Below are 17,235 nucleotides of genomic sequence, written 5' to 3'. Positions count from 1 at the left end.
TAAAGCAGTAACTGAAAGCATGAACTTTTGCTTCTGTCAGACCAAGGTTTGAATATGGCTTGGCCACTTACTTTCTAAATAAGTTATCTAAGGAACCTCAGATAAGCCTCATATCCTCATCTGCAAACCATACCTCTCTGATGGAATTGTGGTGAGGATAAAACAAATCTGGCATGCTAAGTATTTAGCACAATGCCTGGCACATAGGAAACTCTCAAAAAACATTAGCTCTTGTGCTATTACAATTAAAAGCAGGTAAAGCAATAGGAACTTTTAGCATGGAGAACTGAAGGCTTGGTAGCAACAGGGATCTTCAAACACCTGAAGGACTATCTCATGAAAAAGAGATGCATCACATGACAGGAGCAGGGCCCATGGGTAGAAGTGATTGACCATGACATCTGCTCCCCTCTTGAGCACCAGGATTGCTTCACATGGTCCACCTTTCTGGAATTGAAGCCATTCCTAAAACTGTTCAAAAGAAATATTTTAATAAGAATAAAGAAAAATAATGGATGCCATTACAAAATAGAGAGGGTCCGTTTATGAGATTACTATGGTGTTTAAGTCAGTCAGTTCAGGTACATTCATCTGGCACCTACTATGTGCTAAGGACCACTCCAGGGACTCTCAGGGATATAAACACAAATAATGCGTGCTTCTTGCCATCAAGAGCATTGTAATCTAGAGGGCAGTTAGGTGGAGATATATGTTTAGCGCCAATAAGAGCAACAAAAGGCAACATTGAATCACTATGAATCAAGCAAGCATCTTGAGAGGTTAAATTCTGCTTTGGATAAAAGGCTTTAAGAGAAGATCTCAAAAACCCCTTCCATCTCTGAGGTTCCATTTGCCAGCTACTGGGGGAATTAGAAAAAACAACTTTAAAAAAATACTTTGTGTCAACCTTCCTAAAATATTTTTTAAATGTCCAATAGTGAGTATGATATTTGAAAACAGTGGAACTCTGCTACTGAGTTATATAAAACAAAGTACAATGCAAAACTGCATTCTTCTTCCTAAGAACCATTTCCTAGCTGGGTGTAGATTCTTTAAGGGTGATTCTCATCATACAGAAGTGATCAGCATTATTTGTAGGCTCTACATTTATTTTATTTCGCCTAAACTTCTGCCACTTTACCAGAATGAAATAATAATGCTATTTATTCAAAAATCATGAAAAATTTTAAATAAGGTGTTAAAGTAATATTTATTCATTAGCCCTGGACCACTACAGTATTTTAGATCACTGATTGAATATGAAACTTTTTTTATTCACATACTATGCCTAATACTGATCAGTAGAGGCTGAAATTTAACTGCAATTACAGTCCAAAAATACAGGTTTACATTTAAGCTTCCTTGTAATTCAAAAAAATACTTAAGGATAAATATAAGACTGAAGTTTAAAATCCTAATTCTCCCAAGATCTGCTTAAACCCATTCTGCTTCCCATGTACACCCTTGGCCCCACACTACTCCCAGGACAGTGTGGGCTCAGATCAGCACAGAGGTGACAGATGTGCTATTCAGTTAAGGAGTAGTGCTGTGTTATTTATTTTCTTTAGAGAATGAAGCTGTGGGAAAAATATTCTCCACTTAATCTATTTCATTTTCAGCAAGGTGTTACCTGTAAATATTAATTCATATACATACAAAACTCACTAGATACTTTGGTTGCATGAATATAAATGAAATAAAGTAATCCAAACTAAAAAATGAAATTTCCAGTATCTTCTTTCATCAGGCAGGGGTTGGTGGGGTGGGAGGGAAAATCCAAGGATTTAAAATTCCACCCCAGTGGTTTCAAAGACAACAGCACACTTCCCACTGAGCTCTCATTTAAATCGGTGGAGTTACAGGAGGAATTGCAAGTTAAAGTACCACAGCATTAGGAAAAATAATCATTTATGCAATTTTCAATACAGAACCTATTTCCAAATCACTCAAAACACTTTACACTTTAAATATTGTAAGTTCTCAAAATTTTTGCCTTACTGAGATCTGTGACCACTTTGTGAAACAGCAAAAGTACAGATAATCTCCCAGTTTACTCAAGGGTCAAGAAGACAGAAAAAACTGTGAGCCACTCAAGGATAGCAGCTTTCCTTATCAGAATGAAGCAAATAAAATCAATGCACTGATAATGTATTTAATTACTTTCTCAGCAACTAATTGTGTATCTATGCTTAATGAGAATAGTACAGTCAATATATGCATATGGCAAATGAAAAAAATTTGTTTTGATCTTAGTTACATGGGTTTCCAAAATGCAAAGAATGAAAATGGGGGTACAGCTTCTCCTGAGTCCCCTAGCTCCTTCTTTATTCCTTTATTCCTACTCCTGTCTGAGAGGGCTTAACATTCTGCCCTCTGCATGCTCTATACATGCTTGGTTGGATTTTAACTGAGGCCCCAAATTTTGTGTTCAGTGGTTGCTGGGAACACACCCTCCAATCTTTCTAATTTTGAATCCTCCTAGGAGACTATTAAAGTGATCCTTTGAAGTTTTGGCAGAGCAGAGAGATACTATGAGGAAGGAACAAGATTTTCTCTTAGTTGCATCTTCACACAGCTGACCAGGCATAGGGTCAAAGGTTCAGGGCATTCCCCACACCTGGAAGAGCCCTCCCCATCTCCTGGCCTCTGCATCTGATACTCCTACCCACCCCTCCAGGCCTAGCCCAAGCCCACATTCCTTAGTGAGGCGGACTGACTGCTACAGCTTCCTCTGGTGAAGTCTGCCTTTCTTCTAAACCCCAGGATCGCACTAGCCCTTATCCCATTGTTTCATATTGTTCATTGTTATTTTATTTGTTTTAGTGGTTGTGGTTTCTCCTCATGTAGATTCTAAAAATTGCGAAAGCTTAGAATCTTCTATTTCCTTCACAGTTATCATCCAGAGTTTCAAACACATGTATATACTTACTAGATGATGAATAAATACCTCCTGGGGAATTGATTTACTATTACTTGTTTCACCTTTAAGTTAAAGAGGGAGAATAAATGGGTAATATTCTGGCATTTATTCACCCTATTCTGCTTCCCTTGGTGGAAAAAAAGAGGATTTAGCATTTTTTTAGTTTAAAGAACAACACCAAGAATTATTCAACACTATATTACAATACCCTGATAGGATTCTCATTCCTAACTAAACCACAGAATTCTGCACTACAAAGATATAATTTCTTATTCCCTGTGAAGTCCTTTTACATTTAAGTAAATTATCCATGTTTGATTAAGAAGAAAACTTACCAGGGCACAATTGATATGTGTTTGACTGAACTCTTCACCTTTTAAAGTAGAGCAAGATAGGTCAAAATGTGAGTCAAAATTTAATATATTTTAGTTCTACTCTTTTTCTGGTTGCCCAAAACTGAATGTGACTTTTAGAGAAAGTACCTCTGAATTCTTCTAGTGCTTACATTTTTGACATTTGTATCAGAAGATGATAGATAGGTGTTATGTGGTCCCTTCCTAGGAGAAAGAAAAATTATTCCCTCGATAAAAAGGTAGTGCTCTTTGTCCTAAGTGGGCCTGTATTTGGGGCTACATAGGGGCATTGTGCCAAAGATGGTAATGAAAGGAAAGTCCAACCCAAAAGGCAGACTTAAAGGCTGCCATCCAGCTGTGGGGTTAGTGGGTTATTCATCCTCAACCACAACTCTACCTCTCATATCATCAAACTGGCAGTACTGGGAAAAAATCAAAAGAAGCCAGAATTCATTTTTGTTTTGTTTTTTCTCAACATTGAATCCTAGTCGCTTGGGTGCTGGAACAATATTTAAATTTATCTCAGCTAATCTTAGGTTCATCCCATCTTAACCTTCATTTTCTGTTCATTAAATAAAACTGACTTCTACCACCTAACACATGTGTTTGGAAAGATAGCAGTACATTATTTTCTCAGTTCAGTTAGATAGAGAATGGGGTTGGTGAAGTCCCAGTTTCATGTGTAGCCTTCAAGCAAACTAGAAAGCTTTGTTTCATGCCAGAGCCTATTTGGACATGTCAACTGTGTTTTTTCTTGGTCAATGACTACACCTTTAATGTAGTTCACAAAGCCATTGTTCACAAAACAAGGCAAGTTAGTATAAATGGTTGAGAAGTTGGAGGAGAGATATAACTTACAATGAATATGCTACTGATAGTGAGCATCAATTTCTTTCTCCTCATTATCATCATTGTAACATTAATGTGCTAACTACGTGACTGGGATCTTGCTTAGAACTCTACATGCTTTATCTTATTTATCTTCATTTAAAATCTTATGAAGGGGGTACTATTATTATCTACTCTTAAAATCTTATGAAGGAGGTACTATTATTATCTACTCTTTATGCATAAAAAAGCTAAGATTTAGAAAGTAAACTACCTTGCTTAAGGCAATATAGCTAATAAGTATTACATCAGAATTCGAAACCAGGCAGTCTGACTACAGAGCCTGACCTATTTCATATAATTTATATTAATCTGCTTTACTCAAGAGTATCAGCACCACTAGATAAGTACATTACAATAATCTATAATTTGAACAGACAATACCTGATCATAAATATCTAGAGACCACAAATATCTATACAACAGATTTGCATAAGTAGGATATGCCATTTGTTCTATAAACAATATAAATGCAAACATTCTCAGAGCTGAAATGATAAGTCACTTGGGAACTCTAATATGCAGAATTATCACAAGGTAAATTCTTAGCTTTAAAATACAAACACCAATCAAAGCTGAAGTTCACTCTCAATCCATATGAAAGGAAGCAAGAGTGAGATGCTGGAGCAAGACTACATCGCCATCCTCATACCCCGAGGAAGCCCAGTGTGGCACCAGGGGGACACAGAGGCAGACCCATGACTTTTCTACAGCTGGGCCTAACCAAGCACCCCAACCTGCCCAAGTGCTGAGAGGGCCTGGGTGAGTCTTGGAAGGACACTAATGGCCAACATTGAGCATACATGCCCATTAGCTTGCTGGGCCTTAATGGAATAAAGCAGCAGAGATAGGCCTTATTCTAGAAACAGATAATGGTGGCTTTGGAAAGATACTCCACTTGGACCTGTTCCCACCCACCAGCCTGGTGATCATTATATATTTGAAATAAAGATTACATGTGTATTTTTATGTTATTAAGAGTGCTTAAAGACAGGGAAAGCCCCCAATTACAGCTAAAAGAGCTGTCTCTGTCTTTTGCTAGAGAATTATGTTCTATCATTAAATGGGCAAAAAGACCTTTTCTCCAGTGTGAGGAAAGAAGAGCCTCTGTAACCCTCTACTGATGAAGACTGCTGCACAATGTTATTTGCGATCTTATTGCATAATCAAAATCAGGAGGTGGCTGTCATGGTTTCTGAAGACAAATTGCTGGTAGCTGAGACAAATCATAGCCTTTTTTGTCTTTTACTATTCTCAATTCCCAGTTAATGTGTATCATACAGTTTAAGTTTCTTAAATCAGTCTGCTCTACTGTCACAGATAGCAAAAATGAGTAAAAGCAGTAATCTGAGTGACCCTGCTTTAGGAATCGTGTTCATGTGACCATCATGCTGATCATTACTCCTGAGCTATGCATTATTTAGTAAGGAATACAACTTCCAAAAGGGCACACAATAAAAAATAGATCTATACAGCAGCTGCTCTGATTATGACCAATATGAACAGAAGTCCAACCAGGCATGAGTCAAAAGACAACAGGCTGCTGCCAGACACAACAGGGTTCAATCTCACTTTGGTTTAGTGTCTTTGATTTGCTAAGTCAGCCAGCAAGCCATTTGTATGGAACAGTGGTCCTCAAAGTGTGGTCTGAGAGACCAGCATCAGCATCATCTGGGAACTGAAATGCAAAGTCTCAAACACTAACCCGGATCGACTAACTCAGAAACTCTGAAGGTGGGCTCAGCAGTCTCTGTTTTAACAAGCCCTCTGGTTGATTCTGACACAAGCTGAAGTTTGAGTACTAATGGGCAGGGAACAGCTTTCAGATTGTGTGTCCTAGGAAGGTACAACTTTTGATTACAAAAAGCTATCTTCAGAAGAGTCTTGGAACACACCTGTCCTGAAACCAAATAAAACCACAGCAATCTTCAATTTTTCTACAAATCTAAAACTTGCTAAAAAAATTAAGTCTATAAACTTTTTTTTAAACTAACCATTGTGATCTTTGGGGTGAATGAGCACAGAGAAGAGCACAGGACTTTCCTTATGCAAATTTATTTATTTACTTACTTACTTCTACCTCAACTTGCTCTAAAAAGTTTTTCAAATAACTGGAACAAAAAATATATAGCATCCAGTCACAAGCCATTCTCTTAGAAAGACTCGTTACTTTCAAACTAGCCTCATTATTTAAAACACCCAAAAGATAGGCACTAATCACTATATAAACTCTTAAGATATCTTCAGTATTCACTGTAGGATTTCAGACCATTCAAGGCTAGGAACAAATGTAAGTGAGAAAGACTTTAAACTCACCAAGTTTAAAATCTCCTCCACTCAACAAGAGACATGATGTTCCTGTACTGGTCTGAGTATATGACCACTACACTGCTTCTAAGATACTTCATGTCATGAAAAGCCACAGCCTGTGATGTGTGCCTGTGTCCTGTGAGTCTGCCTTGCGGCAAGGTGTTTATGGTAATTCATTTATTCAGCCCCTTAGTTAGCCCAAGAAGAGGCTCTGTGATGCCAGAATTCATTCTAGAGGTAATAGTGCTTGGGTAAGCCTCTAGCATTGCTTTAACTTTTGTTCAAATGATAAATGATCTTAAGAAATCAAATGGAAGTACCAGTAAAGGATTTATTAAATAGATCATTGTTATTTATATAATCAAAAACCAAGCAGCTGTTAAAGAAAATAATTTTTCTAATTCTTAATCCTGCACAAATATCAGAATCATTTAAAATATAACAATGCCAGGGCTCTACTCCAATTTTGTTTGTCTTGGACAGGGTTTCAGCATCCACACCCATATTTTTTTTTGAAAGCTATCCAGGTGATGCTGACATGCAGCCACAGTTGAGAATCACTGAGGTAGAGTTATATTGAATAACACAGAAATCTCTCCCAGATATCTCATTATATGAAAAAAAATCCTTGGATATGATCTCCTTCTATTTTACACCATTTACTTACTCATTGCTTAAGCTTTTCAAAATGATAAGGTGCTCGTGTTTTTTACTTATTTAAATTTTAAAACTCTGTTTAGAGAAAATGTGAATTTGTAGGAAAATGAGGAAGTATGTGAAAATGGTAATTCCTAAAATATACCATGTCTTCCCTTCTCCCACCTTCTGTTCCTTTTTCTCAGAGTATAAAAAAAAAAAAGTAAAATAAACAAAATTCCATTTCTGTCCTATCTACCCAACACCTATTATTTCCAATACTTGGGACTGGGGTGAGGGAGGGGTTTAAAAATGGAAGAGTTAGAGAGATATGGTTCATTCATTCATTCAGCAAACATTTACTGGTTCCCAGACAGGTCAATGCTGTATGCTGGAAATACAGCAATAAACAAAATATACATGCCCTCATGTACATGGTGGATATCATCCTGCCCTCATGGAGCTTTGTTAAAGAAACTTAATCAAGTTTCCAGAGAAATGAGAAAAGACTACCAAAGAAGAGATGGGCATTCATCCTGGGGTCATATATACATACACACACACACACACACACACACACACACACTGTGTATGTGTGTGTGTGTGTGTGTGTGTGCATGGCTGTGAGTTTAAGTGCCAGTGACCAGAGACAGTGCCCATTTCTCCCAGTACCCCCACTTAGGGACACTATAAATGAGAGTACCCATCTCATCTGAGGAGAGCAGGCTCTTTGCAAAGTTAAATTAGAGCTTGCTACTGTAGCAAAAGATTGACTGAAGGAGTTAATCTTTTTTGATTTTCCATTATCTAGTTGCCACCAAATAAGATTTAACATGAAATGTTAACTCTTACACAGTTTATTGATCAGGCTCATGTATCTGTTCATCTAACTAGACGAGCCTGGATATGGCAGATTCACCTTTTCAGAGTTTACAGTTAATAAAGTCCATTGTATACAATAAGTAACTTGCAAAACACTAGGCTTTATGGAAGTGGTTGCTATGATTAATAGTCTCTTGGAAGAAAATATATCTTCACAACCACAGCAAGGTAGGCAAAGACTTCCAGGGTAATAGGATACTTTGCCATACTTCATTTACTTAACATGAAGGTCAGTTTTAGCCATTTATAACCAAGACATGGGAAGAAATTATCTAGCCCACCCACAAGTGGATTTCTATTTTTTAAAATCTCATTTGATTACTTTGGGAAATATACACTACAGACTATCTAAGCCCTAACCTGCAAAAGTAGAAAATTAACTCTATAGGTTAACTAGAAAAACAGAAGAGAGAGAAAGTTTATCTGATGCTGTCCTTTTATTACTCCAATGCATCTGTGTGGACATTAAGCATTGAGTAATTACCTCTAAGCACTGATGTGCTATTTTTAACTTAAAATGTTCAATCTTTGCTCAAAGTAAGACATAGGATTAGTGTTTTGAGGAACAGATTTGCTCTAATTTAAAGGAAAGGGGTGGAAATGTTCTGGAAAAGGAAAAAAATCTGAGCTCTTTATTCAGCATATGCAAATTCCTTGAAATTGCTTTATAAAACAAATTTAAATTATGGGCTTCCCAGTCAACATTTCCAAAAAGCACCCTCATTCTTTTTTAATTCTTTTCAAACTAGAGGATCTCTGAGAGCCAGGCCCCTCTTTTCATTGGTCTCTGTAATACAGGAGCCACTGAAGTGGTATTTTCACCTTTAGGTACAACGGAGCAATTTCAGGTTGGCTGTTCTGCTGTTACATGTCACATTATCCTAACTGATACTACTATTTAAAACCATTAGATTGCTATAGGGATTAAACAGTCACCTAGGTAACTACTCTGCCCCATGTTAATGTATATATGACGTGTGTATTTTAAGGCACTGTAGTGCTTCTAAAAAGTTCAGATCTCTCAGACTGGTTTTTTGCTCCCAAAACTCTAAGAAGTGTGAGACACTTCAAACAGTAAAAATGCCTCCCATGGAGGGGGTAGAGAGGCATACATTCACATTCTGAGTCCTGTCATTTGTAAAGCCCCTGAGGTAGTTTTGGTAAGCCAACACACACCCTTGGGGCATGAGGAGAACAATATGAAAGCCACCTTATGGGGTAGAGTCAGTGGTGTAGTAGAGCATTCAGTGTCCTAAGGCCCAAGGCCACAGGGCAGCTTCTATCCTCCCAACCCCACTCTGTGGTTTCTAGCTCCAGCTCCCTGTCCAACTTTCCTCTGAAGTTCAAGGGGCTAATTTTTTCATTTGTCTCTGAGCTTGATAGGAAAACAAACAAAGATAGGATTGACACCCCTTCCCTCTAGAGATGAGCTGTACTCCAGGACAGAGGAGATGGCCACCCACAAAGTGTAGTCTCTTGGCAGGTGGGCTAAACCTCCCCCACCAATGCCTGAATCCCCTTCACAAAGACAAATAATCTCGTTCCACAATTAGTGATTCTGCAGAAAGAGAGTCCTCCTCTGACTTAAACACAGACATACTATATGCAGATGACTGATAACACACAGCTCCTTTCCTGAAACGAGGCTCCAATTAGAACCTAGAGGAACACAGAAGATGGGAGAAGCTGCCCTAAGAGGGACAAGGCTGCAGAAGAAGATGGGGATGCCTGGAGGACTTTGAGTCCTTCACCACTTCGCCCAGGCAGATACTGCAGGTGAAGACAAGGCTTTTCAAGGGTTGTCCAAAAAACAAGAACTGAGACATATGGAGATTATTTCCAATTTTAGCACAAATGTTTTCTGTAAAATTTTAAACAGGTCGCAGCTATACTCTAAAAATCCCAAGACAATCAGTAAGTTATTAATTAAAATACGTTTACATCCTTTATGTCAACTGTAATTGTGTATTTTCAAACTAAGATGTTCTACCTTCTTTAACCCCACTAATCCAGGAATAAGTAGCAATATATTGATATTCATGCATCTTTTTAGAGTCTGTGGGTCTTACACAGGTCTGGGGGGGCCCAAGCTCCATAAAAATGTCCTATGTTCACCTTTATTTAAGTCATAGAACTCAATTTAATCAAGTTATTTTTTTTTCAAAATGGAATTGTAAGTCATCCCTAGTGTATTAATTCATTAATCATTCCTTTGCTAACTATTCTATTTCATGTCAGTACTAACATATGTGTTTAAACAGAATTTATTCACATATAAAGTGAAACATTTTCTATCCCAAGAGTGATCATCATATCATAATTAAAATCAATGTGGAGTGCTGGCTGAAGGTCTCATATAAGTCATCAAAGTAAATTAAAGCAACGCAACAATGATATGTTGTAATTATCAAATTTACATTCATGTGGTTACAGGTTCAGCAGGAAGATGGGCTGAACACCTATATCCTTTCACATACTTTTGAAGGACACAAATTTTTCAAACCCTGGTAGCTGGTTAATAAATACATTTGCTTCCACATAATAAACCCTTTAAACAAGCTTTAAAAACCTCAAATAAGCAATTATCACCTCCACCCTACTCCAATCCCTGCCTACATTTGTCTTGGCACCAGACTACAGGAAGGAGACAGGATCCACAGGAATTAGGACAGGATGGATGGGAACAAGAATTTGCATATAAGGGGAGGCCAGTAAAGGGAGGACAAAGATCCTCATAAAGGTCCCCCTCTTCTCTAAAAATGGGTGCTGTTGAGCCACAGTCACTAAGTTAAGAAAAGAAAAGAGATGCTTTAGAACAGGCAAGGAGAGAGAGATCAAGTCACAAAGGAGAAAAAGAATTAGGAAAACGGCTGGAGATGGACATGACCCCAGAGCAGAAAATGCCATGTGGCTCAGAATGGAGACCCCTGGGAGAAATCCTAGATCCCAGGATGTGGGAGGTGTGGAGGAACCTGGAAAATCCTGGTTCAGCATCTTGCCTCCAAGCAAGGAGTCAACTGGCCCAAGAGAAATGAGTTTAGATTGCCTTGAAGGTTCCCAGAGTAGAGAATGAGAGCACCTGTGGCTGCCTATTTTAATTTTGTGTCCTTATTGCCAAGAGAATCTTCCTAATGTCCTTCCAAATGTCTTGGGCATTCCCTGAAGCCTGTTTGTCCCTCCTCAATACTCCTAAAACACAGAGAGCTTCTGCTCAGCAGCATCCTCATCTGAGAAAATTTTACCAATCTGAAAACAGTCATTAAGTGCCCCTTAGCATTCTCAGCCCTAAACTAAGGGAATTCATAGAGAAGCTGAACAGCCACTTTGGGGTGGGGGGGGGTGTTACAGAGAAGATTCCAGCATATGAATGGTCCCCATAAACATCTTCCAAACCAGAAAGCCTTTGATTTGATTCATCTTTTCTATGAAGTTCTCCATCAATTTGTTAATTTTTGTCACTATATCTATCACCTGTCCAACTTCTCCATATTCTTTAAATATTTTTATATCTATATGCATAGGAACAGTTTCTTCAATATAAGACAAAACCTCATTAATTCAGAAAAAGTTGGAAAAGTCATGTCCCAGAGTAAGAAGTAAGAGCAAAAAGTATTTTCAGTTAAAAAATTGTCTGCTACAAAAGACTACATAATGGATATTAAACAAAAGGAGAGTGTTAAATACAGTGAGTTAACAATAACTTTGTTTTTATGGGACTCTACACTTGTCAAAATACTGTTCCATGTATTATTTTAATTTTCCAATTTTATTCAATATGTAACTACAATCTATAGGTAATAGATCAAAACCTAACGTCTTGAATTATCCTGCTAAACTTAATCTTTAAACTCAATAAGAATTATATATAATTATTCAAATCTGCATCAGGGCAGTCTGAATTAATGAGGTTCTGTTCTACTGTAGCTATAACATAACAAACCAGACAATTTTATGGGCATTTTATATCCCAGAGTGTAGTTCCCATCTACAAATTAGTAATAAATACTGTTTCTTCACACAAGAACTTTTGTCATAATGGAGCATCTCACTTTAAAGAAGTTTCACCAAGTAATATTATCTTATACCTCAAACACCATAGAAATGTTTTATATGATAAATGTGCTAAGGGTTCATTATACTCTAAAACTACTTGCCCTGATTTAAAATGAGCCTCAATAAAAAGAATATTCCAAGATGTTGAGGACTCAATGTTATCACAGATATCATCACCTTTCTGTTTGTTCAGAAAAAAAGATAGTCACAATTAACCCAATTAACTGTAAAAAATGGAACTAAATCAACACACGTAGAAACCCAGACATAGAATCCTCTATTCGAAGAACCTAGAGACCCTGAGAGAGCCTATAAGCATCTTCACCATCTTCACCTTCTCCTTAAACCTGCAGCTGGAGTCAGAACAATTTATTGCCTTTTCACAATGGTCAGAAAGACAATGCCTTTACCTACCTTAAAAAGTCTTAAAATGTTAGCAACCATGATGGACACGGAGCTGGCTGCAGCACCTATGACACCAGAAATCTTGTCGGGCTTGGTGAAAATGGGTGGATCTCCATTCGCACACTTCACATCAGAAGCGTCTTTCTCTATCAAGGCCTGCACGAACGTTAGTGACTGCTCCAAAGCATAGGTGTCCCTTGAGCACGTGTCAAGGATCCGGACACCCAGAGTGATATTGGAGAGGAGATCAGGGTCTTTATTAATCTGGTCGATTGCATAAAGCATGGCCTCCAGTCTGTGGATCCCCTTCTCCTTCTTCAGCTCCCCACAAGGCACTCCTCTCTCTCCCTTTGCATGGACTGGGAAGAGCCCCCCCAGAATGATGTCCCCATCCACTCGTATGGAATGGGCATACTCCTGGCTGTGAGTTCTTTGCATCATCGTGAGGATCCAGTAGAACTTGGCGGTCAGGAGGAAGAAACAAGGGCAAGAGGCTGATCGTTTTCCCTCGCATACCATTTTCTCCACAGGTGGTGTTACAATCCAAGACCCAAAGTTTATTTTTGCCGCAGAAGAAGAGGGACCACCAGAGCCTGTACCTTCTGGAGGCTACCATCAGGGCCCATGGGGAAAAGGCTCTGTGGGTTTCAGCGAGTTTTTTTTATTTGAATGTCACAGTGAATTTCCATCAGACCCCTAAGGTTCAATTTTATTTCCAATAAAGTCAACTTGCCTGGAATGGTGCAATAATTAAAATAACAGCTGAGGTTCTGATGGAGTGATGAGGTCAACAATTCACATCCTTGAAGTCAGCCCTGTAGCAGAATTACTCCTGGGGGACGGAGGGAGGAAAAAGAGGGTTCAGTTTAATAGGTCTACATCTTTCATATTTTTAAGTACTGTCTACACCAACATTTTTTGTTGTTAATTTTCCATATTCAGTAAGAAACTAATTTTTCCCCCTACCCCATAAGTCTGAACACCTGGCTGCACAGCATCTAAACAGAGAGATTAACGACTTTGGAGCAGGGGAAACAGAAAAGTATCAGAAACTAGGTTGGTTTTCCCAAGCCAGAAAGTATTTTTATTTACCATTTTATTTCAATAAATTCAATTTCTGTGAGAGGAAAAATTCTGTGATTGATGGCATTATTTCTTTTCAAATCTGTTTTTACTTTTTATGGCTCTCTGAATTTAGCATTTAAATTTTGTCCACAAAATCATAATGAAAGTTTATTCTCTGTGATGTATTCAACAAGCCAGTCATCTGTTAATGACATTTTCCAGTGCCTCTGATTTCCCAGTGGGAAAAGTGATTATTTAATCACAAAAAAAGGAAAGAAATCTACCAAAGAGCCCAAAATGTGCAAATTTTACAGCTTGTGAAAAGATTTAACATAGACTGTCAGATGTTTCATATAAATTATCTTACTGTTCTCTGATTACAAAACAAAGACTTGAAAATTAAACACATAGGGAGGGTTATGTGTGAATACATTCCTGTTATTACCCTTGTCAGTTTCCTATTAATTTGTCAGGGTGGAAGCAATGGGTATGCTTATAGTTCTCAAGTCAACACTCCTTGATCCTAGAATGGCTAGGAGCAAATCAGAGCTAGAGATCAAATCAGAGCTTAATTTTGTCTGACTCAGTGAGGAAAACAGTTATTTCATCAGGACTAGAAATAACCCTACAGTGAAAATGTCTACAAGCAAATCTATAGAAGAAGTTTATTCTTGGACCTTCACTCTTTAATTAAAGAATTCCATGAGACTTTTTCAAAGGACCTTTGAGGAGTTTTAACTGAAAACAAGAACTGACTTAACATACGGGAATCTGATATTTAACATGCACATATAATTAAGAGAATAAACAGCACTGACTTATTTTGGCAGGATGGTTAATCTAGCATTTATTTCTAACCTAGATATATATATGTGTGTGTGTGTGTGTGTGTGTGTGTGTGTGTGTGTGTGTGCTTGAATTCTTAAATTTGGACAATTCTCCTTTACCCTAGCCGACCAACATCTGGTTGTACTTACCATTTACTTGTTTAATTTCCAGTTCATAAAATTTTCATTCCATCCTGCCTGTCCCAAAGGAAAGGATGGTGCCTCCCTAGAGGACTACTGAACATATGTCCAAAAGCCTTCAGAGAAAGCTGCACTTTCTTCACTCTCATATTAGAAAAGGGGGCTTGTCATATCCCACTGCCCTGGGTTCTGGAGTACGCACCTCAAGTACACTCAGAAATACACCCATTGACCCACTCTGCTGAGACAGCTCCGTTCTGCCTAGGACAAGCATTCCTTGCTTCCTGGAACATGTTAAGCCCCGGATTTCTTCCATTCTGCCCCAAAATACTTAATCCTTTTGTGATTTTTCTCACCTCTTCACTGATATTCCCTCATAATACTCAATTCTCCTAGCAGCTGCTTCTTCCTCCAAAAATCCGTGATTTGGCAACGACCTGACCTTGGGCATTCTGTAAAAGGAAACACTTAGAAAGTCAACTTGACTTTCTGGATGAAACCATTTAAGTGATAGACCATAAATTACACTGACCACCCATTAAGAGAAGTAGGATTGTGTTTTACAGTTTCACAAGGAAGACCAGTTATAAGGCAGTAGAACCTTATTAACTCTGACCACTAATTCAGAGCTTGAGACCACATCCACACAGCTGGGCTGACCCTTAACATATCCGTGCTGACAGAGCACAGAATAAATGGCTACATAAAGGAGAAAAGTCTCAGGGGAAAAGGAAGGGAAGTATTGTTCTCCAAAGACCAGTCTTTCTTCATTACACCAAGTCACCTCCCAAGTACTTAACACACTTAAGAGAATAAATAGTTTTCAAATATAGACAGACATAAAAACAGTCCGTTATTTACAAATCATCCTTACCTACTCCTGTGGCATTAACCTAGTTCCACTTGCTGTACAGTCCTGGAAATAATAAAACTGAGCTGCTTTTAAAAGTCTTCATGTTTGTAATAATTTTTGGTCTCTTCATAGGTCTGTTGAGAGCTTTAAACTAAGGAAGTTTGAGGATAAGAAAGCAGTGAGGCAGGAGTTAGTTTTGTTTAGTGGAAGAATCCATGTAAGTGAAAAACAAGAGGTTTCAGTTTGGTTATTATTTATGGGACAGCTCACTTGAATTTTTGCTTAAGTTCCCTTGCCTGCAACATAGACTTAATGGCATGGAATCTCTCTAAAACTGGGTTTTCTTGTCTGTGAAGGGGTGACAGACCTGCCACACAGCACACACAAAAAGCATAGCATCTGTCACAGAGTAAGTGCTCAGTAAACAGAAGCAATGATTGCTTATCTGGTCTGTAACTCATTTTCCACTAAAGCAGAGCAATATTTGCCCAGTTGAAGTTTTTGCTGAATTTTGTCACTTTAAAATTAAAATCAGAGCTCCTCATAAAATATTGAAATATGGCAGTTGTTTCAAAATCTGATACGTTGTCATAAAAATCACAATCTCTTGACAGCAAGTAGAAGGTTTAGTGTCCCTTTTAAATACCCAAGAAAAATATATTTGAAAGTTTGTGAAAAACTATGTATATTGTTTCATTGTATAATGTTATTGCCTAATCTTGCTCTTATGCAATTCTTATAAACTTTAATCTAAACTCATCCTAATTGGAGTCAAGAGTTTTAAAGAAATAACCTTTTTGTGCTGTCGAGCCAAACAACAATACCTCATGTCCTGAGCTTGATTTAAAATAAGTAATCTTCTCAAACTGACCTTCCTCTGGAATTTGATACAAACCTCGCCTGTGCTGATAGACCTCCTCAAGGAGGTGTGAGGTCTGCACTCATGAAATCAACCTCTGAGGGGAGCAGGCGCCTTGTACTCTTTCTGAGGGACTCCCCAACCTTCCCGGAGACTTAACCATCAAACCTCTAAGCCCTTCCTGCTTCCTGGGATCACTCCCAGCTGATCGTAAGTACAGGGTACATCATACATCATTAGCACTTCCATCAACAGTCTCTTGCTGGCCTGGGTCAGCTGTGGAACAGGCCTGCCATCTGGAACTTGAGTCTATGACTCCTTCTACAGTGCTCTAGCTGTTTCTTGACAGGCCAGTAGTAAGGACAGCTCCCCAAGAGCCAGAGTCCTGAATTCTACTTTTTACTTTCTACATACTTTTTCTGGATCAAAGTGTCAGGTGCCTAACAGATTATCTCATTGAATTTTCATATACCAATCATTAGTTCTTATAAAAATGAGGAAAGAAGGCTCAGCGAGGTTAAACATGGCTCAAAGCCCTGGGCTAGTTAAATGGCACCACAGTCAAACTCCTCAGGCTCCAAGGTGGGTCCTGTCCTTTGAGAAAGCCCCCGATGCTGCAGAGAATGGCTGAACGCCCTTTCTTCACTGGAATCTTTCAGAAATGCATGTATCTTCAATGATTAGCTGCTTAAGAAAACTTGTGTGCTAATTAAGAAGGGACAATCTGGGGGCATTTCCAGGGCAGAGTACATTCTAAATCCCTCAGAATTGAGAATATCAAATACGGTTTGCCCAAACACCTCTGCTTCAAATCAGGTTTCCTGGACCACCTGATACCAATGAAAACAAACCCACCAACCACATAAGATCTATTAGGGTCTGTCGTCATGTCTCCCTCCAGCACTTGGCAAGTGCTCTTAAGACATGATATGGTAAAATCCAGAAGAATATCATTAGCCAAGAATGATAATTTTTTTCTCATACAAAGGCCAAACAGCATGCATATGCTGGATTCCATTCACACCTCTTTTAACAAAGGTGAA

At 38.4% G+C, this 17,235-nt stretch overlaps 1 protein-coding gene across 3 annotated transcripts in view; it reads right to left on the bottom strand.

The window, feature by feature from the left end:
• Positions 1-17,235, bottom strand: part of GRM8 (glutamate metabotropic receptor 8) — a 774,566-nt gene that overhangs the window by 751,517 nt on the left and 5,814 nt on the right. For all 3 annotated transcript variants that reach the window (XM_073238492.1, XM_037023512.2, XM_073238493.1), the window contains exon 2: positions 12,457-13,279. In XM_073238492.1, the coding sequence (XP_073094593.1) occupies positions 12,457-12,966 (510 nt within the window). In that variant the 5' untranslated portion in view covers positions 12,967-13,279. The remainder of the gene's footprint in view (positions 1-12,456; positions 13,280-17,235) is intronic.

Source organism: Manis javanica, chromosome 6 (genome assembly GCF_040802235.1).
Source record: "Manis javanica isolate MJ-LG chromosome 6, MJ_LKY, whole genome shotgun sequence".
Classification (NCBI taxonomy): Eukaryota; Metazoa; Chordata; class Mammalia; order Pholidota; family Manidae; genus Manis; species Manis javanica.
The sequence above is the reverse complement of the archived record's forward strand: the minus strand, read 5'-3'. Positions and strand labels throughout refer to the sequence as shown.